Genomic DNA, 26225 nt, shown 5'->3' with positions numbered 1-26225 from the left:
CTGCTTAGGATTTATCACAGGAAGGAATATATTTGGGATGGGGAGTTCAATTTTTTAGCAGCTTACTAGCTTTTAATCAAACCTAACCTATCTAATGGAATAGTCCTTAAATTCTTTGGCCCTGCCTATATCTATTAGTCTTAAACTAATGAACTACTCATTGAATGACGCAGACACACGGGCCAGGGGTTCAGGTTCGAACCCCTGACCTCAGCGACTGTTGATGACCTCCGCCCTCCATCAAGCCTCCCTGTAGTCGGAGACACCTGTCCTGGGACCACCTGTTTCACCTGTCCTGGGACCACCTGTCTTGATGCTGCAGTCTTCAGTTTTACTTACCATGTTGCACAGGGTAACTGGACATGGCAAACAACATTAACTACTGGTACATTGTCCAAGAAACACTATATGGATCTAGACTCCCCCTGGACCCATCCCTATTTAAATTCTTAACCATCTAAGACTTTTAAGGAAAAAAAGGAGAGAAATAGCCTTAATTTTTAGATTTTCCTTGATGTTGCCAATTGAAGGTATGTCACTTTACTGCATACATGTGTGTATGTACTACATGTATGTATGTATGTATGAAAGCAGTTACACGTACTGTTTTAATTTGTAATATCAAAGTTTTGTAATATCAAAGTCTCCAACAATTACTAAGTGTGGTTTAATCATGAACACACAAGCCATTTTACAGCAAAGAATTACAATTGAACTGATACAGCATAATAATACTCTTTATTGTCATCCTCAAAAACTTCACCAATAAAGTACAGCTTTCTCGTATTAGCATATAGTGTTCCGATTAGTAGTCCAATAGTAACAACCTTATATCCACAACATAGAAAGAAAACTGATCATTGCTAAATTGCTATCTTATCAGGTTGAAGATGTTTACTAAAATGTGCCCTTGGGCCACACCAATTTTTTGGTTCTGGGATTAAAAAGAATAATGCTAGACTTAATATTAACACAGAACTGATCAGTCAGATGTCAGTTTTTGTCCTAGCCCTCTGTTTTCATGATGTTCTCTAGTTGAAATTTTACATAAAAGTGCCCAAGAACCATGGAATAATATTGGTGTGGCCTTGTTAAATTGTAAATTCTGGGTGTGAGGGGTGCATGGGGAGAAAACAAAATGCTGGACAACAAGTTGCTATAAAGCTTGATTGATATACATTGTTAAGAAGAAACCTTGTCTTTTTGTTGCAAATTGTAAATGTCATTATCTTGCAAGTTACCTATTTTCAAGTGCAGTATCAACTTTTGTTAGATTGTATATACACACATGTATTATACATAGATAAATGGTACATGTATTGAGAAGTTAACATTTTGGCAATGAAACAGAAATGCATATACAACTAAAAGTATGCAGTATAAGTGGGTTCATAGTTTGTGCTGTGCACACTTGAGGTCAGAGGTTAAAGGCCTCTAACTCCTTGTTCAGATGTGCTTTCTTTGAGGCCTTCATCTTTGACATATTACCCACAATGCATCACACCCTATACAGCTAATGTCATCACTTTGTACGCAACAATGACCAAGGTATTTATGCTATTATTGACCATAGCGAATAATACAGACTGTGTAGAGCACTGTCTAAATTTCATTAAGAATTAAAACCTCTTTCATGAAATTGCAGGAGGCATTAAAGTTGAGTGAACAGTCTGAGTTTAAATGAAAGCTAGTGAGCAGAAAAATGTCTGACTTGAAAAATACATCATTCTAATACAAAGAAACACATATACAATACAGCTCTCTAAGCACTAATAACACATTGTTTTGGTCATACCAATTTGATTTGTTGGCTATTCTTTCAGAAATAATGCTAAGATCATAAAGTTGTCATCTTGATAACAAACCATCACCACTAAAATTAAAAATAAAGAAGAAGAAAACAGAGTCTGAGGCCCATCAATCAGCTGGGTCCCAGCTAGGTCTCTGTTTTCATCTTGCAATGTTGCTGATTTTTAAACTTTCAAATTCAACCAACAGAATAATTTGGTATGGCCATGAGTACATGCTCTAATTATAGGCACTTACTGCACTGTGGTAATATTTCATTATTTTACAAATTCAAAGTTGTTCTGTGATATCACTATAGATTATCACATGGTGCCTTCATTGCACTTGGGCCTCTTGAACTTATATGCAAATCCTGTATATAATGTGTTTGCCATCATGTGACTATGAAGGAATTGAGTATGGCAGCAGCTACAATTTTTATTCATAAGCTGCAACATAACTGGCTAACACACTATCAGTTAATGTTACAGCCATAATGGACAGTATTTAGTATTTACCATAATGCCATAATTACATGACTAAAATCAGTTTTTACAAATTCAAATTTACCTGGCAAATTCAAGTGTTAAACCATCCAATATGGTGGATAAGAATCTCCCCAGCTTTAAGAGTTTGTCCGTTTGCTTAGTTTGACACAGGCTCCAATTTTTTTTAAATGTAACCCCCCAAAATGCTATTTGATGCATTATGTGGGGTGAATTTCAAGTGGCTTTCTCTTAATGTTAACTTTTGTGTAAATTTTGATTGCACAGTTGACGGATGCTGGAGACAGCCATGAAGTAACAGTTATAGTCACATGGGTGCAAATAAGCAGTATAGACAGTGTGCTGTACAAAGAAACCAACTCTCACAGAGAGGACCAAAAGGCTCTGCTAACATCTTCTATTATGAGCCTTCTGGTCCTTCCATATCCTAATCATCTCTGGTGGTGTCACCATGTGTGCTGTTAGTATCCTCTTATATGTGCAATAATTATACCCCACCCTCCAGTTGTGGAAGTCCTTATGTCCCTGGGGAACCACACCGATTTTCTCAAAACATGTCGCCACAAAAACATCTTCTAGATAGAGATATTGCATGTCTAAGGATGTCCGATACAGCTCACCACAGATGTCCGTAGACACGATGTAGCCTGTTCCCGAACAAAACGGTGGGTACTTGTTGCCGGGATACGTCTCTTTCGGCATGTACCACTTTGATTTGGGGTTGCGGATGGGTGCTCCAGTTATAACGTACCCCATGGCCATTCTTCGAGACTTCTCGGGCGGCAGCGCTTGTAGCACTTTGGCCAGGTTTGCGAAGCTGACATACATGTCGTCATCAGTTTTCATGAAGTATTTGGAGTGTGCGCAGTAGTTGGAGACCCAGCGCAGGCACATGACAGTTTTCAGTGTCAGGTTGTGATAGGTGTCCACAAAGTCTTCTTGTATAATGTCGCCGAACTGTTCGTTCTCCTTTTGCACCAAGGCCTGCATGTTTGGGTCACTGGTCTTACCGAGCGCGAAAAGACGTTTGATGACGAATCCTGGAGCGCTGTCCTCGCTGCCCCACGTGTCCCGGATGGCTCTTCGGTTTTCCACGTTCTTGTGGATGGTGCTGATGATGACGATGAGGAAAACATCCTGGTCCTTGCACTTGTCGGGATGGTTCATCGTCAACTTGTAGGGGTGGGGGTTCCTGTGTTTTCGAGATTCCACCTCAGTGTTCAGGTCTAACTCTGAGTTCAACGGTTTCTCTGGCACCTTTTCTTCAGGCTCCTTTGGTTCTTCCTTCGGAGGCTCTTCTTTCTTTTCTTCTTCCTTCCTTTCCTCTTCTTTCTTTTCTTCTTCCTTCCTTTCCTCTTCTTTTTTCTTTTCCTCCTGTTCTTTGGTATCAGTTTCCTTTTCCTCTGCTGGTGGTGGCTCCTTATCTTCCTGCTGCAAAACCTCGTTTTTCTTGGGATCGTTTTCTTCGTTGTCCTTTTCTTCACCTTGTGAGATGGGACTCGACTCGTTGTAGGGGTTATCCAATGGCGTCTTGTGACTCCCTTCTAACATAGCAGCTTCTCCTAAGGTCTTGTTAACCGAGTCTGAGCCCTGTACATTGTGTAGAACATCCTGGACTGTTTGACTACGTCGGGAGGGGGCAGGACTCGAGTTTGTCCTCCTGAAGTGATAAATCTCTGGATGAAGATATGAGAAAATGAAGACGGTGCCAACCAAACAGAAGGCGATGAGAATCTGAAACTTCACTATGGTCTTCATTTTGTGTTGGCTTCTTTTCCTTTACTGCCAGATCCTCCTACTTCTTCAAGGGTCACGAACTCGGGGGAAAAGTTCCTCAGCTTCAGGATAAAGGAAGGAGTCCTACATGGAACAGCACTGTCTGCATTGTTTATTCACTTCTTCTCTAGAACAGCAACTGAAAATGACAAAAGATAAAGTCACTTAAAATGTTGTACATAGCAGAATCAACAGGGCAAAAATTTTTTACAGGGTCTATATCTTTGAAATATTGATATTGGACTATCAATTATCACGAAAGAGAGTAAATCTGGTAAATTTGGGTGCACTAAGGTGCACACGGACCCAGTATTTCCAGCCCTGGTATACCATCATCGACTTACCGCCAAATTCAAACCCATCAGTGACACATCAAAAAAGGCTACATCGATTTTCCCTCTGCCTGATACAGATTCCCCCTATAAATAATTCATATTCAAAGCAACAGCAGAAGTACATTTATGTTATTATGTTATAAAAAAAGAAGGGTTATATAAAATCAATACAGTTTTTGTCTTAATTTGGCTGTGAAAGACTAGAAATCCCTCTCATAATCTACTGTACGTCTGGGAATTTCATTTTGGTGGTGACCTCTCCATATTGATGACACCAGGAATATGCATCTACATGACTGATTGTATTCCAAACAATACATTTTGACTTTTCAGACAGAAAGACAACAAAAAATTTACAGCTCCAATTTTACCTGAACTAATCTGAATTTACAAAAGGCCTGGTCTTCTAAGCCCTGACTGGGGGCCAAATAATTGAGTCAGGTTTGTAATGAAATTATGCTCAAACTAGTCCAAGTACTAGTTCTAAAAAGCTTTTAATCTTATCAAATTGGAACCTTATCTGGTCCTAGACTGGAGTTTCCAACTCAAGATATATATAATTGTAAATTCATCTAATTTTGCTTGGATTTTGGCAATGTTTTTAATTATTCTAAAGTCTACTCTAAGCAAAAACTGTAGCACAAATATATATTTCTGTGTCATGATTTTCATGTGGGGAAGCACCCTAATAGCTGCAAAAAACAATGTAAAACCACCACATATATTTCAATATTTACAGCATGTATCGTATACATGACAACCTGCTCTTTCAGAATAGCTGAATAATAAATGCTCCTACTAGACTCATTTCACTAGTATTCTCTCCTTGTCTAAACTGGGTCCATGTGACCATATGACCCCAGCGGCATTATCAACACATCAGACCTGTCATGTGAAGCAAGAACAATTGAATGTACCTCGAAGATAAACAGTTTTTATAATTTCGATAATACACCTCTGTGTCATTAAGGGGCAGACACTGGCTGGGTTGTCAAAAGCAAAGGTATCAGGTACTAACTAGTACACATCACTTCCAGATGGGGGTACTATCACTAGTATCAGAGATAAAAGACACCGTAAATTCAATTATAGTTGTATAAGGACTTGATTTTACATTAGAAGGGAACTGGAGCCTGAGGTTTTCACAGTTCTGTAGTACAATTCCTGGAAACATAAATTTGCAAGATTCACAGTACAAGCCCTGAGCCTTAACAGTTTGATTTCCAATCATTTTTTCAAGTAATTCATGCACCTATATGCTAAGTAAATACAAGGTGCAGCCAGCTTTCTTGAATTCAGAATAAAACAAAACTTCCTAAATATACTGCAGTCTGCAAGGCATAACTCGCATGAGGACCCTCTTTTGAGACTGACTGCAAACAAGTTGTCTAACTGCATGACCTGTAGTGTTCAAGATGTACTACCTCAGTACCTGGCCATGAATTACCTTTGGAATTTTTCACTGCTAACTAAAACCATTGCCTGAACAAATATAATTGGCTATAAATTAAGTATAAAGTATAATTCCACATTGAGAGCAAAGTAAACATGCTAGCCTGAAAGTGAAATTTGTAACTGTTTCAAATTCCTCCAGCTCACAGGAAAAGGTGTACTGTAAATTTTACGGTACTTTCATATTCACGGTTTTTCGTGGTCACTTCTGTGCTGCAAATTTATCATCAACGTAAAGAAATAATTTGCCTACTTTCTTTTTCACTGTATGTGTCGCCACTAGAGTGTCGCCACTAGAGTGTCGCCACCACGAAGTTATAGTTCCGCAAAAATGTCAATTTTTTTATCAGACTGTGAACTTTAGCTACCACAAAAATAAAGTAATTTACGGTAATTTCAGGTGCACATGGACATGCATTTACAAACCAAATATACATTAAAAAAACTTGTGGGAGATTGGCTGGTCAGATGCCAACTAGCTTCGGTTATATTATAGAATATCTACTACATCTTAACGTTCACCTCACCTATCTGTTTGTAATGTCAACATACAAACATCTATTCTGTGACAAACATCCGGCCTCTCTCTATATAAAACACAAGTGTGAGAATGGTGTCCTTGACTACATGTGGACAGTTGTGTTAAACTTTACCCATAGTGACAACATCACTAGTAGGTATATATTCTTGTCACTATGGTTAAAGTTGAACCACACTCAGGAACCTTTCATAATTTAAAGGTATTATTTCACAATTCACAAATTAATGAATTTACAGCATGTAGGTTTAAACTAAAGTCTGTACTATCACATCGTCACTGATTTTGTACAAGTTACCCATTCAGGGTGTATTCTTCCTGAATTCATAGTTATTTAATAACTAAATTATGGATATTATTATAGCATCTGTAACGTTAAAAATATATGAGATTCCCTGACATGCATAGTTATATATATGCATAATTCTTCAGACTACTTAAAAATGTAAAAAATCTGATATTTTGTAACAGTGACAGGCACAATCTAGCTCATTGTCTTGACGGTGACAATGGTGCGTAGTTTTGTCTCTACTTAATGTCTCAAAGTTATATCAAATATATGTTTATAAACATGATGTCACATATGTGCTTTGGCCACGTTTGTAAGAGGGGGAACTGGCAAAATAATTATACGGAAACAGTGCTTCAATATCAACACAGACAGCGATACCACACGTCAAAGTTAGCTCAGAATATTCTAGATATTCTAGTTGTACGATGGAAAGATAAATTTTCGCCCTGTTTCTCACCTGTAGCGTAAAACAGACGATTTTCTGTCTTCAGGTTTATAAACACCTCTGTCCAGCCGCCATCTTGGATAGCAGTGCCAGCGCTGTTCCAACAACACGCCACCCTCCCTTCTTGGTGTAAAATATCACACAATTTCACACACAAACGGACGACAATCCAGAAAAATAGGCTTAAATATCATTTTCGATACATATTTGTTACAACCATGTTTATATTTATCATATGATGTTCACCATTCTGAATTTATTATGCACAAACTTGCCGCTGCTACAGGGGAGTGCTAGGTAAATTGAACAGCTAGTAACAGGTTCATAAATTCACAGGTGGGTACAGAAACGGACAAATAAAGTAAAACCTTTATCAAATGTTTGCAAGTGAAGTATTACGTTTCATTAGAAAGCACCCATGGAGTGTTGGGAATAGAGAGGAGATGGAATAGCAAGCCAGGTAATTACTGCATAAGCATATAACGTTAGGTTGTCTTCTAACTGGCAGACAATTTATTATATTTGGCGAGACCCCCTGTAGCATGCCAGAGTGAGTGAGTGATAATGGGTGATTGGACTACCTATTTGTTCTTGAGGTATCATCACTTCCATTATTTTCCCTTTCTTGTGGGTAACATTAAGCCTGGGTCTATAAATGACTCCCAATGAGGCTTAAACCTTTAAGATAGAGCAATTCCCCTAGCAGCCTTCTTGTAAACTGCAGCTTCAACCAAAGAGCAGGCAACAGAAATATAAAAGTGTCTGAACTGCATATGACTGAAAATTTTGAAATAAACTATTACTTTTCAAAGTGAAAGATAACGTTGTGTTTGGAAATGTTGGACAATGGTTTTCGGATTCTTAAGAATGATTATTATGACAGATGTTATTAATATAAAAACAGACAGTGAGGGGAAGTCTGTGTCTTGGTACAGTTTCTGCAAGGAGGTAACCAGAGACAAGTTCTGAAATGTGCCATTAATATCATTTTTATTAAAAACATACAGATTTCAAAAGATAAACCCAACCCAAGACCACCAGAAATTAATGCTTTTTAGATGCTCAAAAACAGAATCTGAAGAACCAGCATTTACATTCTAATAGAACATTCTTTAGATGTGTAAAACATTGTATATTAATTTTCAGGAATATTTATTGTGCAGTGATAGAGTACATAATATTTGAAAAATCTGAAGTTTTAGTGTACATACTTAATATGTCTATAATTCCCACATTGTACAATAAAACTTCAGGAAGTTTATGATACAGAGGAGCCAAACAACAACAAAAAACACAATTCCTGTCTAAGCCTTAACCTTCTATTTGCTATGTGTTAAGGACTTATTTTTTTTACAAAGTTCGGTAGGCAGAAGGTTAAGCTGTACATAACATATTCCATGAAGTGCTACAAAAACAGCATCAACAAACTGGATCATTTACAAGGCAGTAGAATTCCTGTAGTCAACCAAAATTATTTGCTTACCAATCACATCTGACTCAGTGTCATTGGTTTGAGAGTGTCCTTAGTGACATACAATGTATACTTCATAACCAAAGTTTTATACCTGTTGTATCCTGAAATGACTAAATGAAAACAACAGTGGATCTAAAAATACACGTAGAATCATTTGTTTATTTCAGCAATTATATCTTAAATGGTAACGGGATCAGTTTTTTTTTGACAATGAAACAAAGAATAGAGATGTTTAGTGGTTGAAGCTTTGTTTGTTTGTTTGAGCCTTTGTTTATTTGTGAACTACTCAAATGGGTCACTTTTCAGAAACCTCCTTGTATTCACTGAGGTCATGAAGGAAGAGGTCAGGGTCAGACCAAGAAGGTTTTGAATAAACTTTTAAACCTCCTTGGTTAGACAAAATATTATGGAAGGGGGTGCCCATTTTATTGTCCCCTTCTCAACTTATCACATGAAACAGCCTTAAATGTACAAGTGTATTGGGATAAATGCTGGTGTCCAGATTATGACCAGATGCGTACGGTCCCATCCGAGCCGCCTGACACGAGATATTCTCCTTTCCTGTCAAACACCACCGCCTGCACGGCGTCTTCATGTCCAGTTAGAGAGCTGACCTGGAAGGGGAATTACAACAAGTGTTAAACATTTTGTCAGTCAGTGTATTGATTATATATATTTCCTGACCAACTTTTTTTCCGGACTTAAAACAGGAAACACAACAGTTTTCCAGATGAAAGCGGAAAACAGTGACATAATTTCTCGGAAGCAAGGCTCTTCACACAATAGGATCAAGTCTAAACTGGTTGGAGTAGGCACTGAAGTTTTACTGTACAGTCATTATTTTTCATTGGGACTTTATCTTAAAACAGGAGAGAAAAGATGTTTTTTGCAGTGCAATGGTGGAAACAATTCTGTAGTACAGTAGTAACTCATATCAGCTATGACAGGATTTTGCAATGAAGAGGTCATCACTGCGAAAATACTTTTGTAAAACCACTGCAGATTTGTCAAGATTTACTGTATATGAACAAGAGGTTGTCAAGAGTGCTTGATGACACTTGTGCTTGTGCTTGTTGCCGCACTTAGTCTGACAAAGTTTTCCTGTCCACTATTTCTGAGTGGGGGCTTGAGACTGGTACTGTAGGTCAATTGGTGTCAATCTTGTGACTGTTCATGATCATGGCTTTAAGTTTATAGGAATCAAAGCATTTCAACTGATTTGTAAAAGTTTAAGTTGCTGAGTCATGCAAACAGAATTATATTTTATGTATCTTCTGATATTGTGAAATGGGTAAGTTGTGACCACATATTATATTCATTTGATGATGATGACCAGTCCGTGATAATTAAAAAAAAACAAACATTTTTTTGGGAGCGCCTAGTACCTTACATTACGTCAAGGAGCACTTGACAGCAGACAAGGAAATTGTTAAGCAGGTTCTTGTCTGGACAGAACAGTTCAGTTTCTGAGTGAGTGCTGGGAGTACAATGGCCTGGGGGTAGAGTATTCAGAAGGTTGGGGGTTCAAACCCCAGTTGGGTCAAACCAAAGGCTCCAAAAATAGCACATCTGCTTCCTCTGCTTAGCACTTAATAATATGAAAGAGTTGATGAGAGTGGAACACACTCTACTTCCAGTGGGCTAGCCTGTGTGGCCCAAGGGCTACTATAGAAATGGAGATGGGCACTGAGGTGTGGGGAGGATTTTAACTTAAGACTCTACGACCATATACATTTGTACAGCCTGAAGACCTTAAGGTCTTTAGTATATTTCGTATAAGTTTGTAACTATCACTCACACTGTATTGTATTATTGTAGTGTCTGGTAGGAAACATGACATGGTATTTTTGTCTCACCTGTCCAGAGGCGACTTCAAACATCTTGACAGTTCCATCATTACTGGCGACGGCCAGAACTTGCCCTGAAAATGTACAAAGACAGCCACCGTTTAGAACAAAATTACACACACACTTTTTCTTAAAAATTGTATTGAAAAACACATATGAGCAACTGGGGAAAAAGTTGAACTTACCAGATGGGTCAAAGGCCACCCTGTTGGTAGGGTGCGGTCCCAGGTCCACGCTGGTGATGGTAGCGATGGCCCGCACGTCCCACAGCTTCAGTACGCCATACGAGTCACAGGACGCAATGGTGTCACCCTGGGAAGGGCAACAGAGGTTAGTCATCTGTCATAACTGTCAATCATTACTGGCTGTGGTTCATGACAAGGATCGTGTCCAATCAAAAAGCTTTATCTTAAATTGATCAATTTGTCTCAGAATATGCAAGGAAAATGTACAACTATACAATTATGCTTTTGAAGTTTCCAAGGCCGAAGAGTTTAATACCTCTTTGCTTAGAATTTTTAGTTTAACGTTGTACCCTCCCACAAGTATACATCTACTAGTAAAATTTTTATTTCCTATCTTAGCATTGGAAATAAGACTTTTTTCTACATTAGAAATGAAATGAGGCCAGTGGTTTAACCTAGCATAGTTTATCAACATATCTGACTGTTCATAAACTGTTCAGAAGTCCTGTCCATGCATACTCACCCTAAGGTTGAAGGTCACATTGTTGACAGAGTGCATGTGGCCATAGAAAGTCTGAGCACACAGTCCCTGATAAAGACATGGAAGAAAAAAAAAATCATTAAGTTTAATATTTGTATTCAAAACTTTTCTCTGGTGTGCTTGGTCGAACTGTTACAGTACTTAATATTTGCAAGTCAAATAATACTGTAGCAAAAACATCATATTTGCTGTGTCATAACTTGAGGCACCACAAATTAAAACATAATCACTGTAAATATTTCAGATCTTACATACAGTATGCACCACTGAAAAATTGTATGACTTACCGTTCTGGCATCCCACAGAGAGATAGTCTTGTCAGCGGAGCCCGTGCAGAGAGTGTTAGAGTAGTACAAGAACACGATACTGTTGACAGAGTCCGCGTGACCGCGCAGTGTGTAGCGACACCTCTCGCTGTTCAGGTCCCACACCTTCGACGTGTTGTCCATGGAACAAGACGCCAGGAAGTCCCCAGTCCAGTGCCAGGCACAGTCCCAGGCTGGAGGGAATTTTGAAAAAAAGTGCTGCTGCAATACTTACAAAAGTCACAAGGAAAGCACTCCTGTATACAGGTGTTCTAACTTTAGAATTTTCATGTAAAATACAGTCAAACACATACAAGTGACCACCTCAGTCTACATAGTACAATTGTACACGTATATCCAGTGTACAGTCCAGTGCCAAGCACAGTCCCAAGCTGAAAGGATTTTTGCAATACTTCAAAACGTCACAAGAAACACTGTTCAGTATACAGGAGTTCCAACATTTTCAAGATGCAAACTTTACAGAGTCAAACCTGTACAGCTGCATGGTTACATGTCTTGTGGCTACTGTATGGTGGTCCCTTAAGTTTATTTTTCCTGCTGACCCAAGCATTAAGAACCCTGTCTATAGTAAGCATTTTCTTTAACTTTTGAGTGGTCAATTTAGGCATGTTTGACTACCTACGTATATTATATACTACAAGTACAAACTTGCTAGTACCTGCATGTGTGTGTTCTGCGAATGTGACGGTACATTCAGTCTTGGCAAAGTCCCACACCTTCACTGTACTGTCTCCTGCAGTCGTGGCTAGCTTGGTTCCACTAGAAGCCACAAAATGGGAATCAAACTTAGAAATATGATATAGTTGTTACCATTTTGCCTACTTTCTCAGTACCTAGAAAATTAAACCTACTACTAGTACTAGCATTCTGAAGAAAACCCAAATGATAGTCGACTAAAGTCATGGTAACAAGTTCATACATAAGAGAGATATTTAGGAGGATTTTATCTTCTTTTGATACAATTTTCTACTACTGTCCCCATTGATCAAGAATTGGCAATGACTTGATATTCAGTCACTAGCATTATTTTTCTTTTATATGAGTGAAAATAAAATTGGTATAGCCTAATAACTGTGTTTTTTATGCAGTATGGTTTACTCATCCTAGACTCTGCCCCCTGTGATGATGTCATGACCTGATTGACAGTTACCTTGGATGGAAGTCAGCTGACGACACCCAGTCCTCGTGACCCTCTCCTGTCATGATGACATCCCCGTTAGGGATGGCCCACATCTTCCAATTGTGATCGTCACTGGTGGTGACCAGGATCTCTTTACGAGGGTGCAGGGCCAGGCTGGCACACACAAACGAAATAGATGTCTTAAAACTTCATTATATACTCAGTCTGATACTCAAAATCATCTACTAGTAGTATATTAACTTCTAACAAGTTTTACATCTCATCTAAGACGATGTCCATTTAAGCCACAGCTTTAACTCATTTTCTCATTACTATGCCTTTGGGTTTCCCATGTCCACAGTCCTGTCAGCTGGACAGACAACTTACTTGCTGATGGCCAGTTGGTGAGCATGCAGGGTGTTGGTCAGTCGGAATCCACCGGTCCTGGTCAGATGTCCAGTGGGTGTTTTTTGACTGGTCAAGTAGGGATTGACCCTGTTGTCCATAGGGAACTCTGTGTCCTATTGTGCACAAATACCATGGGACGGTTATGCACATCTCAATGTAAAGTGTGGGGGATTGGAAGGGCAATTGAACTATGGGCTGAAGAATAAAGGTACAGTTTCTTGATCCTTACCTTGGGATGTCTCTTAAACTCGCTCCTGGTGGGGTCCTTACTGGGATCGTAGCCCGGCAGACCCTCGATGTTCCTAGCCTGGCGCAGGCTCTGCTGCGTGGGCCCTATCCCTGCCTTGGCCAACTCACGGGAACTATGGACTGAACGTAAACAAAGGGCTTCATTTCTGAGTGCGTACATGTTACGTTAATTCAATCCAATTGAGCCAGGTTTCATGCTATTCTTTTCATTTGCACCAGTTATGAATTTTGACAAATCAAACTCAGGAAATAAATGAAGTCATATTCTTCTTAGATACACTCAGAGGAACTGGTGCTTAAGAACAGGCTACTCCCAACCCAGTTGGTTTTGAATGGTTAGTGAGCAAATTTGTGGGAAGGTCTTGACCAAGGCCTACAATATCAATGAAGATGAAATACATCTTGCCTACCTCCTTGAAGAAAGACTGGCTCTCCCCTGCCTGTCTCAATGTTCTTCAAGGTGGCCTGGAGTCCACTCACCTGTGACAAGATAAGTAAAAAGAAAGCATTAAAATCCAAAAAATAATCATGAAAACATGATGAAAAACACCCCTATATCAATAAGATTCCTTGATTCTCTGAAATTCTAGATTTCTTAAGAGGGCACCATGAAATCCAAAGGAAACTTACATCTGACTCTGTTTACTCCCTCAGAAACTGTGTGTACCAGTTGGTAGTGCAACCGACACTTTCCCCTCAGTCTGTTTTTATATTCAATTCTAAATTCCAATTTAGCATTTAAGAGTGAGTGAGTGAGTGAGTGAGTGAGTGAGTGAGTGAGTGAGTGAGTGAGTGAGTGAGTGAGTGAGTGAGTGAGTGAGAGAATAGTCCTGACCTGTCCCACGGCCCTGTCTCTCTCCAGTTTGGACAACATCTTCTCCTTCATGGCCGTCTCATACTTGTGTTTGAGCTGACGGAGGGTGGGCTCGTAGGAGGCGTAGTGTTTCTTCAGCCTAGGGAACAGGAGAACATATCTTAACCTTGAGCCTGATAAGGGAGCGTTTGGCACCAAGTTTGTATTGGTTACATGCACATACTTCAAGTGTACATCGTTTTTTTTTTTGTGCCCTCAGTATATTATGAAGACAAATTTAACCTAATTTTAATATCAAGTTAATTCATTCAGAACCTTCTTACGACCCTGCTTTTGACTACTCTCCAAGCAAGGTGCACCACAAAAAACACAAATTCAAAATAAAAGAAAAACAATTGAACATTTTGACATTCCTGTACCTCTTGATATCGGTGACAAGCTTGTTCTTCTCCTGTACCACCCTCTTGTGGTGCATGCGGTGGAAATCTCTCTCCTTACGCAGCTTCACATACATGTCCTTGGCTTTGCTGTGAGTAAAGGGAAAAATACAATTGTATTTTTAAAATTTTTGATTATGCTTATTGATGAAGGCACATTTCAAAACCAGGGCTCGGCTGTTTGTGTGAATGCGTGGATGTTTGCGTGAATGTAAACAAGCAATTCATTACAATAAGCACTAGTTCTTAAGTTGTCTCTTATATAATTATAGTTATCGTTCCTAGAAACTGCCTGGCCAGGCCCAGGGCTAGGAATTGTGCCATAAGCATAACCCAAACGATTGTACTTTAAAACTTGGTTCTTTTGAAGACGATCAGGATTGTTGGGATGAAGGTTATGTTTGAGACTTGTGTCTTACTTGGCAGCATCCTTGAACTTGTCCACTTCCTTCCTGAGAAGTTTGACATGGTCGTCCAGCTGCTGGTTTCTGTACAGGGGAGACAAAGGTTGGAAACTGGGATTGTGTGGCATAATGATTGGATGTTTGGTCTAGAAACAAACAATGAGAAAATGTTGGCATTCTATCACCATAAGACTAGACCAAAAAAAATATACTACAATGTGTAATGTTTTGGCAGGCAGGTGTAATGTTTTTTTTTTGTAGTGACCTTACCTGGAGTACACATCAGGGACAGGCTGTATATCCTCTTCCCTTAGGAGACCCTTCTGTTGAAGTTCATACCTGAAGAAAATCAAAGTTGTGATGTTATTTGATTTCTTAGGCTGGTAATGGTCCTACGTCTGCCGCAGGACAGATTGCCCTCTGGACTTTGAGCAATCCGACCTGTGGTTGGGCTGGTACCTCGCGTGATACGGAATTCATCGTGTTGTACTCTAAATCACAAATTACTAGTATATTCAAGGCAGCAAAATTTCACAGTCTGAGAAAAATGGACATGTTTGCTGAACTATGTTCACAGTGGTGGCAGGTCCAGAAAAAGAGAGTCAGTGAATTATTTGTTCAGAGTAATGATAAGGCCACACCAGTTTAATTTCTTGGTTAACGGATTCGCCGCTTCATTTTTTTCAGATTTGCAAATAAAAATAAAAATCCAGAATCAACTGCAAAATGCTCATATTTTGCCTTGAACAGTTGAACACAGGCCTTTTCTTCCTAGTTGTTACAGTTATTCCATCTTTCAATGCAATGGTATCATTAAAAGTTCAAAATTCATTGTTTAAATTTTGAACCAGCCTGGTGTGTTGACTTCATGGCTCCTATCATACCATTTTGGGCCATAATACGATGCCTAGGCCTGTTTTTATTTTCTTTTTTTTTTCGCCCGCCCGCTCCATTATTTTTCTACAAAAATCTGTTAACCAAGAAATTAAATTGGTGTGGCCTAAATTGTGATTTACAGTATTACACATACCCAGAAGCATATCAGCACAATGGTTTTCCATGAAAACTTACCACTCAGTCTGGAAGCATTCCAGAGTCTTCCTCATGCCCATCTTCAGGAGATAGTTACGCACAAAATCATCCACAACCTCCGGACGTTCGATAACAGTCGGGCCAGGAGCACCTTCTCTACGCAACTGGAACAACAATCAGAGATTTCAGATTTTAGTTTTTTTGTTCACAGATCTTTAGGAAGTACTTTGAGAACTGTGAAGGGGATTGTACTGTCTAGTAGTTTAATGAGGTATTATACATCAATGCCCTTAAGACATGTAAATAAAGTGGATAGTTGACTTACTGCAGCCTTTATGTCCTGTGCTGCCTCCTCAATCACTCTCACGGCTGCATCCAAGTCCTCATCTCCTTCTGAAAACAGCAGGGACATGATGTTTACTCATCTTTTGTTTGTTTGTATAGCCGGTAAACCTTTAAGGTGCAACACACCAGTTTTGTACAAAGTTGAGTGTATTACTATTAATTCCTCAAGCTAGCCTTTTTAGGCGTAACACATCAGTACATGTAAGTACATGTACAAGCAACGTCCTATCCGAGGGACGTCCCTAACCAAAGTTAGGACTCATTTCTACCTGAGTGAAGTGAGGATGGTCATGTTAAGTGCATTTGACAAGGACACAAGATTGGTGACATAGGTAGGATTCGAACCTGCGAACTCTGGGTCCAGAGCTAAACAAGCTACCGTTTACACCACACGACCCCACGTTATGGAGGGCTCTCCTCAAACATGGGAACTTAAGCTTCATGTCCCATCTATGAGGATGGCTGAGCAATGTACTCATTTTCACAGAAAGCTATGTGCTAAGTACTCATTTTCACCAAACAATATGTAAATGAGTTGCCATATATGGAGGGGGAGTTTACCTGCGATGGTCTCCTCATCCACTGACACCTCCTCATACCTGTAGTCATCATCCAGGTCTTCTGTGATGGTGACCTCTGGGTCATAGGTCAAGGTCAAACATTGTTCTACCTGACAAAGTGTTATTCTGTTATGGAACTAAAAAATATATGAACTTCCGAATTTCTTAACAATTCAGATACTGTAGTTCGAATCCCTACAAGTACATTCATGGGAAGCTGGACACAGAGGGTTGCCTACCAAAAATGCAAGAAAAAACAAGAACAAGAGGGAACAGCTTACGACTAAACAAAAGATCAGTGAAGAACAACAAAAGACTGTTTTTCTACAGCAACAGGGTAGTAACATGGTGGAACAGTCTACCGGAAGAGGTGGTGTCAGCCCCAAGTGTGAACAGTTTTAAAAATAGACTGGACAAACACATGAGAAGTCATCCAGTGGTGTACAACCCCCGGGCATTGGACAACCCCCACAAGATGACCATGTCTACGCAGTAAACTACAAGGAGCGGCTCAAAGTGGAAGAGAACTTCCTACCGAGACGAAAGATCTACTCTACTCTACTCATTAAAAAAACACTAAGAAAGAAAAACGGATAAGTACGCCAAACAAGTATGATAGAAAAACCTTCCTTTGGTGTATAATAAAAGCAACGCATGAGGCAAGAATGTGGATAATTTCCAAGTAAACTACACTGAGCAAAGGGGGCTAATAAATCAAATCGAAATCGAAAATTTGCTACACTATACAGAGTGCCCCCCTCCCCACAACACAATATTTTTCTACGCTGACACGACATAGTAACGCTTTTTCAAAAGGAATATAGAGTCTCTATAGCTAGCACGAAGCTTCATCTAATGTTTTAACTAAAATTCAGAGTTGCACGTGTTAGTTTAAGGGAAAGGATACGGTCCAAATAGTAAGCACCGTCGTCTGGAGCCTCGGTGTCCGCCATCTTGTTTCTCTAGAATAACGAGTTGCTAGGCAACATCGCATGTAAACAAAGACGCTTTCTGTGTCGTGCCTTCGCGAATCATTTAATATTGTCCTGTTGAATAAAGGTTTGAAAAATACGAAAGGCAAAATTAATATGTACAATTTTATTTTTGACGTAGTCTCACTACAATTTATAACGGGTATCATCTTTTGTCGTTCAAAATTTTGGCGTGGCTTTGCGTTTGGATGCCTACTTCCAGGTCCAAATTTCAAGCAACAAATAATATTTTCTTGTATATTTCTCATCAGAGATGATTTTCATTCTTTCCATTTTATGTCAATAAGTGAAACTACAAATGCATGTTAGTTTCTGGAATGATCTGCAGTCGTGAATAGGAAGAAAATGAAAAAGAATTTTAAGACAGGATGCCGTTTTAGCATTTCTCGCCAGATGTCGCTGCAGCACCAACAATGCTTTGTCACCATGGGAACGGTTGCCATAACAGTAAAACAAATATGACCCGTGCCATCAAAACGCCGCCATTGCTGCTCTGAACACACTCTCCTCGACTGCCTCCTGACTTTGCAGTGCGTCTCACAGCTTCTCTGGGCCCCTTTTGCCACTGTCTTCGCAGTTCGGAGCCATTTCACATTCCGTAGACAACAAGAGGCCTGTGTAGAAGAATCAACGATGCCGGCTACCGACCAAAACGGCGTTTCAGCCCCGAAGGAAGAGGGTGCCAACAACGACTCCATCGCCCCTCCCAGAGAAGTCGACGAGCTCGGCATCCCGAAGGGGGCGAGGACCTCCGAGTTCTACCGAGTCCACGAGAAGTTGCCGGCGAGATTCGACAACCCGGACTGGTTCCAGGGGTACCGCTCGAAGCCGGGCCCTCACCCGCAGTACCGGACGTCTAACGGGGACTACGGCGGCAGGAACCCGAACGTCCACACCATGCAGACCCAGTTTCACGGCCGGTCACAGAAGTTCTCCCAGCACCTGGGCGTGTGTGGCATGTACAGGAATCACTCCTTCAACACATACGTGGAGAAGAGCAAGGTCAACGGCGTGGACAATCTGATCACCATGGAGGAAAAGAACAATTTCCACAGAAGCTACAATCCCAACGGACCTGCCATGTTGTGATGACGTTTTAGAACTGTTTATATTAGCCCCCCTCCCCACCCGTTCTTCCAAGGATATTACTTGCACAATACTTCATGAGATATGTACATAAGTTACACTCTTAAAATGTTTACATCACTGTGTACGTGCAGTAATGGTATTGTTTATACGGTGCATATGTGTATTGTGTCGAATATTCGCATTCTTTGTAAATCACATCGTGTTACAAAATGTTATTTTATTTTTAAGGGACAAGGTCTACGGGGTCTACACTGTATTTGCTGTATATTATTAGTAAAAATGATGGCTCCCGGTTTGTACTTTGTGACCTTACAGTCAGAAACCATAGCAAATGTTTAAGACAATGGCCTTTTACTGTTTTTCATAATTTGCAGTATTCTGCATGTTTAAATGAATCAGATACAGGTTCTGTGTTTTCATGATTGTTATTTGCAAAACAGCCACAATATTCTGCATTGCTTCAATATGAAGCGGACCTTTTAAACTTTAGATTGGCAAATACTGATCATGATCTTGACTGATATTTTATGACTGAAAGTGTGAGATGTTTGTTAGTACAGTATGGGAGTTACTACTGTTGCAATATGTTATCAAATACATTGAATACTCTATTCATATATGCTGTGTTTGTGTGTTGATTTCGCTGTACTTCGTGTCACTTTTTTTCAAGAGTCAAAGTTTATTGCACAACGATTGTAACAAGTACAATGTATGGCAGATAATAAGTATATCAAGATTCTACATATAAGTTCAACGGGTATTATGTCTGGCAAAATGTTGAATAGAACTAACTAAGACCTAGTACACCTCTACACGCATGTTCTAAGCTATGCTATACTACATTCCTAAAGAGTACAATGAGGAGTTGTATACATAATATGCAAGTTCTATGAGTACTATCAGATCTCGACATTAACAGTGTCCCGATGGCCACTGACCACTAAAATTTGTCTATAAGTTTAGAGAGATTGGGATAAATTGTAGAAGTTTGAATAGTCAACTCATTTCAATTTCAATAACAATAACATAATGCCCCTTTAGAATTATGGTTTATGGTGCTTTCTACATTGTTCGATCATTTGTTTGTTTGTTTCATTGTTTTGCTAGATAAAAACTGTTTTCTTTAGATGTTCTCAAATACCACCCCATTTATTTGGACCTGGGCATCAGAGCTTTTCTCAATCTTGTCGCTGACGATCTTCATTTCGGAAGTCTGTGTCGAATTCCCGTTTACAGGGATGTAGGCGTTCTCATTTCTTAACTTCTTCAGCAGTTTCAAACGTGCCGTACACAAGGCGCACACCACGACGTGGAACACCGGGGTTAGTATGAAGGTATGGCCAAGCATGATAACCGTGGCTTGTAGTGGGACGGTATTCAGGTCCAGGAAGGAGTAGATGTACTGTTTCCCGTCGTAGCCGCGGAACCCACCGAGCCAGTACAGCACCACGAACACACTGTAGACACCGGAGTGGAGTACGGGATAGACCACCCGGTCAAGCCGAGACGGAATCCCGCACACCAGCACGTCTATCACAACCATGACCGAGTTCAACGCGTGTCGGAGGATACTACGGAGTCCTATAGTCACCGGCCAGGGGGAGAACCAGTACTCAGCCGACACGGTCAATGACGTAGCCATCGACATGTCATACAGCATCCAACCAATCCGGAGCGTTCTTTCTGAAGGTACGGTATTACTGCTGCGGTACTCCCGTAGGCAGACCGCTGCACTCCAGCAGAAGTGGAAGGTGAGGGTAGCGTACATCCAGTTGGAGTAGAAACTGATCCACCTGTTGCTGTCTGTAGGGACGCTCCAGATGAGAATGGCGAGGGTAAAGATGGCGCACACCACACGGTAACCCACGAACAGCTTCTGGTCATGCCACCACTGCGGGAAAGAAATGGTATAGATATCAGCCGTGATACAATGAGAAGCTTATCGCAAATTATCATATAGCCAGAAGGCATCGACCAATAGGAAGGCTCCAAATGAGCGAATATCTGTCGTATGTTGCAAAAAAGTTTTGGAAAACGATACTAATGTCATAGAATGCCGAAATCAATTCAGGAAAAGAGAAAATGTGAAGAAATAAAAATGAAGAGTCTATCATTATTCGCCATACTGTGTGTTTAGTCATTTGTTCAACCTTTATGACCACGTATAGATTTCATAATTTTTTTTTGCCAAACTTTTTCTTCTATCTTAATTCGCACGCTCGTGTCAGTTTTAGGGTTTCCAGAGGATGTCATCCATTGAATTAAATCAACAATACATGACCTTGCAAGTACATGGTAGGACCCTGCCATTGCGATTATTCCAGTACTGCACAGTAGAACAGTACGCGATCAGAGTTTATACTGGCAGAACCAGTTTTCTTTTGTGTCCTTTAAATACCGACTGTACAATTGGGCAAATATTTCTGCCACATTAAAGGGGAACTCGACAGAAGCATGCAACTAGTGTTCTGTCTCTGCTAGGTCATTTTTATGAATACCAAGAAGTGGCAACTTGACATTGGGTTTGGACTAGGCTGACTAGAGTCTGGAAAAACTTCTACTTCTACCTCTACTACTACGCTAGCTACTAGTATTATGAGGTTTGGCTTCTTCTTTGAAGGCAGTGGCCATGGATAATCCCACATTCTGTGGTGGTTTTTTTGATGTTACAAAGTAGAAATGTAGTCTTTTGGTGATCTTCTAAATGATGAAAGGATGGAGAAATATATAACTTTACCCCCCTTTGGTACAATACACAGACACACACACACAAGTTAGCAGACAACACAGTGTGAAGATTTCATTGGAAAAACGTGTTCTCACCGGTGTCGCAGTGAAAGCTGTCCGGTTCGGTAACATGTCACCCCGCCAGCCTTTCCCCGATGAGTCCGTCATGCAGCAAGGTAGAACAAGACAGGCCGCTAACTTCTGCAATCTTTGTTTGGTGCTTCTCAGTACAAAAATCATATTGGCCCTAAATTACCACAATAACCACAATTTCGGGTGTACCATTCAGACTCTACCATTTTTTCGCGGGGGGGGGGGCATAAACAATATTATTACAATGTACAGACTAAACCGATTCGAATGTTATTCTAAGAAAGAGTCTTTTTACTACATAAGCACTGAAAAAAAGACAGGTAGTGTAAAACGCACAAGAAATGTTTCTGGTTCTGAGTAAAAGATGCTTTGAAATGGTTCGATCCGGAAAGCTGTTGGACCTGTTGGAGAGGGTAATGACGTCATGATTGTCTGCATGGCCCCCTGGGGATGTATTACGTCAGCAAGGTGAGTTACCTCCAAGCAGATGTTACAAGATATTTCAAAGACTAGCCAAAGGGGTTAAAAAAAAAACAAATTTATACATACTGTACGAAACAACATACGAAAAATGTATACCACTTTTAAACCTAAAAATTACCAGGTTATCATCATGATTGGGTAGGATTTGGCTCTATTAGGCCATAATATAACTACTAGTAACCTTGTACGTAGTTGTACCCAATAGCATGACTGAAATCAAGGACATGTGATTTAATATTTTCCCGCTAGAGGACGTTTTTAAGCAGTACAAGATTGACGCACAACTTGGCGTATTTCGTTTCAGTCTTCCTGAACGCACAATGCCTGTAACATTCATACGTATGGTTTCCAAATCTAACGCCTCATTTCAATGTTATCTCCTGTTTAGCCGTGTCTCGCCATATAGCTTCTAGAGTGGCGACAAATCAGATTTTTATCGACGCTATCGTTCATATTAAACTCTATACAACCATTATCTACAGCTTAGTGGAGACACGAAAAGAAGATACATGTATATTCAGATTTAATGCACATTGAAGGCCAGATACGGTTTGATAAATGGAACTCTGTGAAAATGGCGCCGTTTTTAGATTCACAACACGATTTTCTAAGACTAGCTGAAAAACTGTCAAACTCACTCGACAATAAACAACTATGATGAAGTGTTTCTATCTAGGGTATTACCCAAAGGGGTTATAAAACGGCACATAGCTAGTGTATCAATATATTATCTTTTTTCACCAAGAATGAAAAACTGCCTCAGTGGAAAGTCATTTGTCATTTTCATTTGATAACAGATCATATAACTTTGCGGCGAGATGCCAAAAAGATTGGCACCATAGGAAGAGCCACGGTGTACAAAGCACGAAGCGTCATGGAATATGCATCATTATGTTGGATGGGGGCTTCTACATACAAGGAGGATATTGAAGACTAATTCCACTTTATGATGTCATGTCCAACAAATGAAGAAAACAGACAAAACAGCAATCCATAGCTTCCAAAACTTATGTTACATTACCCCATTCAAAATCAGATATCATTAATATGCTCCTTTCATGCCGTTGGAAAATTCATATCCGAATCACTACAAAAGCGACACCATACTCCTGAATTATAGCTAGAATGTAATAATACTCTCCTCAAGAAAACATACAATAGATTATCTTTAGTACCATTATGAATTAGCTCTGTTAGAATTGTATTTTAGTATAGTGTATATATCTACACTTGTTTTTTTCTTTGCCATACACTTTGCAACATCATACACTTTGCGACACCATACTCCTGAATTATAGCTAGAATGTAATGATGCTCTCCTCAAGAAAACATACAATAGATTATCGTTAGTACCATTATGAATTAGCTCTGTTAGAATTGTATTTTAGTATAGTTTATATATCTACACTTGTTTTTTCTTTGCCATACACTGTACCAGTTATAGTTGTTGAGAAACTATAGGACAAACGTTGAACAGTAAAAGTTTTCATATATCGTAGCCCATTCTCTCCGAAGGGCAGAAAAGCCTCCAAGAATAATGAACTTCAACTTGGGATCAGTCTGGAAGTCAAGTTTACAATAACGGTAGTTCATCTAAATCTAGCCCAACGGCACTTTTCTGAAATTGAATCGTATTTAGGTCCTGAAGCGAAATAGATGTCTGGGCACTTTATATACCTGTGAGATTTGTTGAGAGCATAGCCGATGATAGTCGACTTGTTGTCTCCTGTATAAGTCAAGGATATATAATTTTTTCTTCGCTTTCAACAAAATAATGGCCATCTAAGGGGCTGATCACTAAGGTTTTTAGGGAAAAACAAAACTCGCTTTCGCTACAGATTGAAGAAGAAATACTTGTATAAAAGCTGACCGGGGGCCAAGATGGGAATAACTAGTTGGCTGACGTGAGTGCGATGACGATGTGTGACTCTAATACATGTAATTTTGGTCACCTTGGTGACTTAAATTGGACTAGCGCTAGTAACTAAGGACTTAGATGCACAATTCTAACTTATCATGACCTCTTTCTAACGGGGAAGAGATAGTTAAGTTAAAGTTTGGCAAAAAAACAAGTGCCCACAAACCACGAAATATGTTTAGCTTGGATTTTGACAGATGTTTTTGCACTACACTGCTCCTCCGTGGCTAGGCTTTCAAGTCATTGTAATCTCTCTGAAAACTTCGACGCCATTCGTACTTTTTTTTTATTATACCACACAGACATCTTTCTGGTCGGTGGTGGGATTTGATTAAATTCTGTTTCCTGTTATGCCATTGGCTGGGATTTTACTGCAGACACGACTATTATTTCAAGGTCCGGGGGTCCCAAAGATTCCTATCGGCGTTCCATTAGATTTGATTTCAGGATCCGGAGTGCCTTTGGGGGGATTTGTATCAAAGCTGATTAGTATGAATATGACGTCTATTTGAACTTAAAGGCTCTTTGATTCCGTCATTATGAACACGTATAGCCCTCAGCAAGTACATGAGAACTTTCCTGAGTATATATTTGATTGTAAGGATGATAAAGAAAGAAGATAATAAAGAATATATGACCACCCTATCTAGCTATACTCCTCTGCACAAGTGGGTAGCTGAACTACGAAGTAATGATTTTCTAGAACACCAGCAAACACACCGAATCCAAATGTCAGATTAAATATTTTACCCACAAAGGATAGAGTTGTGGGGAGGGGGGTGCACTCTGTATAGTGTAGCAAGTTTTCGATTTGGATTTGATGTTTATTATATAGCCCCCTTTGCTCAGTGTAGTTTACTTGGAAATTATCCACATTCGTGCCTCATACTTTGCTTTTATTATACACGAAAGGAAGTTTTTTCTATCATACTTGTTTTGGCGTACATATCCGTTTTTCTTAGTGTTTTTTAAAATCTATCTGAAGTGTTAAAAATTCGGAAGTTCACATCTTTTTGAGTTCTATAAAGGGTCTGGAAACCAAAAACACAGCATTTTTTCCTGTAGGCCTAGCCGTACATCACTCAGAATTCCACAATGGCCTCTTCAAGTTACCCAAAGAGACCGTTGTCGTCACAAGGACGTTATACAATGTCACGGTCGAATTGAGGCATTGACTGAGCAGTCTTCACGTAGAGGCAAAGGATAGGAAAAAGCACAGAATAGGCTGGCCAATAACAGGAAATTAACACAGTAACGTTAGACCCTTATATGCCTTATCATTTATTGTCAAGAAAGTAACTTTCAAAGATACCTCTGGTGTGTGTAGAAAAGTTAACATTACGCAAAGTACCGAGCTCGAGAACTGGTCTACGATTTCTCAGTGTGGCCAATGCAAAGCTTGTTCAGTTCAACAGTTTGGTTTGGCATAAGGTCAATTTTAAGCAGCATATGCATGAATTACATATAGGTTTCGTTCAAAATCTGCGTGAAATAACGTTTTAAGAGGGTTTGACATTCAGATGTCAGAATATCCTACCACCTTGCTAGTGGCCCACCCTCAAAAAAGTAGAATCGCCGGGTTTTTGCCAGGAAACAGAACATTTTTCCCCATAAGACTTGCTGTACATCAACCAGGCTTTCGAATTCACAATGGGCTCTTCAAATATTGTCGTCCAAAGTACGTTATACAATGTCGCGGTCGATTGAGGCAATGTCTGGCTTCGATCTGCAGACTGAAAGTAACTCAATTGTAAGAGGCTCACAGTAATGCACAGTGGTGTAGTGTGTAATCAGCCGTATCATACTCATCATTACAAGGGCAGCGAGAGACATTAGTCATGAACTTGGGCCATTTAAACTCGACCTTTAAAGATTCCCCGTTGCTAATCCATTTTACCGGGTTAAAATTAACCGAGAGATAAGAAAGAATGTGGCATTTGAGTGTCTTGGTTTACGGTGCTCTGAAAGGCATTCGATGCAAATTCAGGGCGGCAAAACAGGATTTTCAAAAGTCAATTTTCTGGTCATTTTATAGATGAAGTAAGTTGA

The 26225-nt window shown here is 39.8% G+C and overlaps 4 protein-coding genes across 5 annotated transcripts; 1 reads left to right on the top strand and 3 right to left on the bottom strand.

The window, feature by feature from the left end:
* Nucleotides 1–721: 721 nt before the first annotated feature.
* LOC109462340 (beta-1,3-galactosyltransferase 1-like) lies at nt 722–7245 on the bottom strand. 2 transcript variants are annotated; one of them, XR_002139762.1, is made up of 3 exons: nt 7145–7245; nt 2614–4209; nt 722–2582 (listed from the first exon to the last, which is right to left on the bottom strand). XR_002139762.1 is itself a non-coding variant. In XM_019758881.1 (2 exons), exon 2 carries the CDS (start codon nt 4050–4052, stop codon nt 2682–2684), a length of 1371 nt encoding a protein of 456 aa, XP_019614440.1. In that variant the 5' UTR covers nt 4053–4209; nt 7145–7245; the 3' UTR covers nt 722–2681. The 2 variants fall into 2 exon arrangements, 1 of the variants encoding a protein (XP_019614440.1); XM_019758881.1 differs by having other exon boundaries at nt 722–4209.
* A 1701-nt stretch (nt 7246–8946) lies between these two features.
* On the bottom strand, nt 8947–17889 carry LOC109462336 (sperm-associated antigen 16 protein-like). The gene is made up of 18 exons (XM_019758877.1): nt 17782–17889; nt 16876–16950; nt 16295–16362; nt 16009–16133; nt 15208–15276; nt 14953–15021; nt 14516–14623; nt 14118–14235; nt 13693–13762; nt 13263–13402; nt 13013–13146; nt 12656–12799; nt 12164–12264; nt 11467–11678; nt 11162–11227; nt 10639–10765; nt 10463–10527; nt 8947–9220 (listed from the first exon to the last, which is right to left on the bottom strand). Exons 1-18 carry the CDS (start codon nt 17825–17827, stop codon nt 9110–9112), a joined length of 1848 nt encoding a protein of 615 aa, XP_019614436.1. The 5' UTR covers nt 17828–17889; the 3' UTR covers nt 8947–9109.
* Nucleotides 17890–18316: 427 nt separating this feature from the next.
* On the top strand, nt 18317–19572 carry LOC109462352 (UPF0691 protein C9orf116-like). The gene has a single exon (XM_019758895.1). The coding sequence runs from the start codon at nt 18500–18502 to the stop codon at nt 18953–18955; it is 456 nt and encodes a 151-aa protein (XP_019614454.1). The 5' UTR covers nt 18317–18499; the 3' UTR covers nt 18956–19572.
* A 387-nt stretch (nt 19573–19959) lies between these two features.
* Nucleotides 19960–21988, bottom strand: LOC109462347 (protein rolling stone-like). The gene is made up of 2 exons (XM_019758888.1): nt 21779–21988; nt 19960–20846 (listed from the first exon to the last, which is right to left on the bottom strand). The coding sequence occupies exons 1-2, from the start codon at nt 21920–21922 to the stop codon at nt 20079–20081; spliced, it is 912 nt and encodes a 303-aa protein (XP_019614447.1). The 5' UTR covers nt 21923–21988; the 3' UTR covers nt 19960–20078.
* Nucleotides 21989–26225: the final 4237 nt, after the last annotated feature.

Source organism: Branchiostoma belcheri, unplaced genomic scaffold, assembly GCF_001625305.1.
Source record: "Branchiostoma belcheri isolate BF01 breed outbred unplaced genomic scaffold, Haploidv18h27 scaffold115, whole genome shotgun sequence".
NCBI classification, from domain to species: Eukaryota; Metazoa; Chordata; class Leptocardii; order Amphioxiformes; family Branchiostomatidae; genus Branchiostoma; species Branchiostoma belcheri.
Note: the sequence above shows the minus strand (reverse complement) of the source record. Positions and strands in the feature narration are given on the sequence as shown.

Coding starts and splice junctions, on each gene's coding strand:
- LOC109462340 (XM_019758881.1), bottom strand. CDS start 4,052: ATGAAGACCATAGTGAAGTTTCAGATTCTCATCGCCTTCTGTTTGGTT.
- LOC109462336 (XM_019758877.1), bottom strand. CDS start 17,827: ATGGCGGACACCGAGGCTCCAGACGACGGTGCTTACTATTTGGACC. Junction 14,624..14,952: donor AAGTTCAAGGATGCTGCCAA/GTAAGACACAAG, acceptor CTTTACTCACAG/CAAAGCCAAGGACATGTATG. Junction 12,265..12,655: donor TCAGCTGACTTCCATCCAAG/GTAACTGTCAAT, acceptor TGTGGCTTCTAG/TGGAACCAAGCTAGCCACGA.
- LOC109462352 (XM_019758895.1), top strand. CDS start 18,500: ATGCCGGCTACCGACCAAAACGGCGTTTCAGCCCCGAAGGAAGAGGGT.
- LOC109462347 (XM_019758888.1), bottom strand. CDS start 21,922: ATGATTTTTGTACTGAGAAGCACCAAACAAAGATTGCAGAAGTTAGCG. Junction 20,847..21,778: donor CAGCTTTCACTGCGACACCG/GTGAGAACACGT, acceptor TCTTTCCCGCAG/TGGTGGCATGACCAGAAGCT.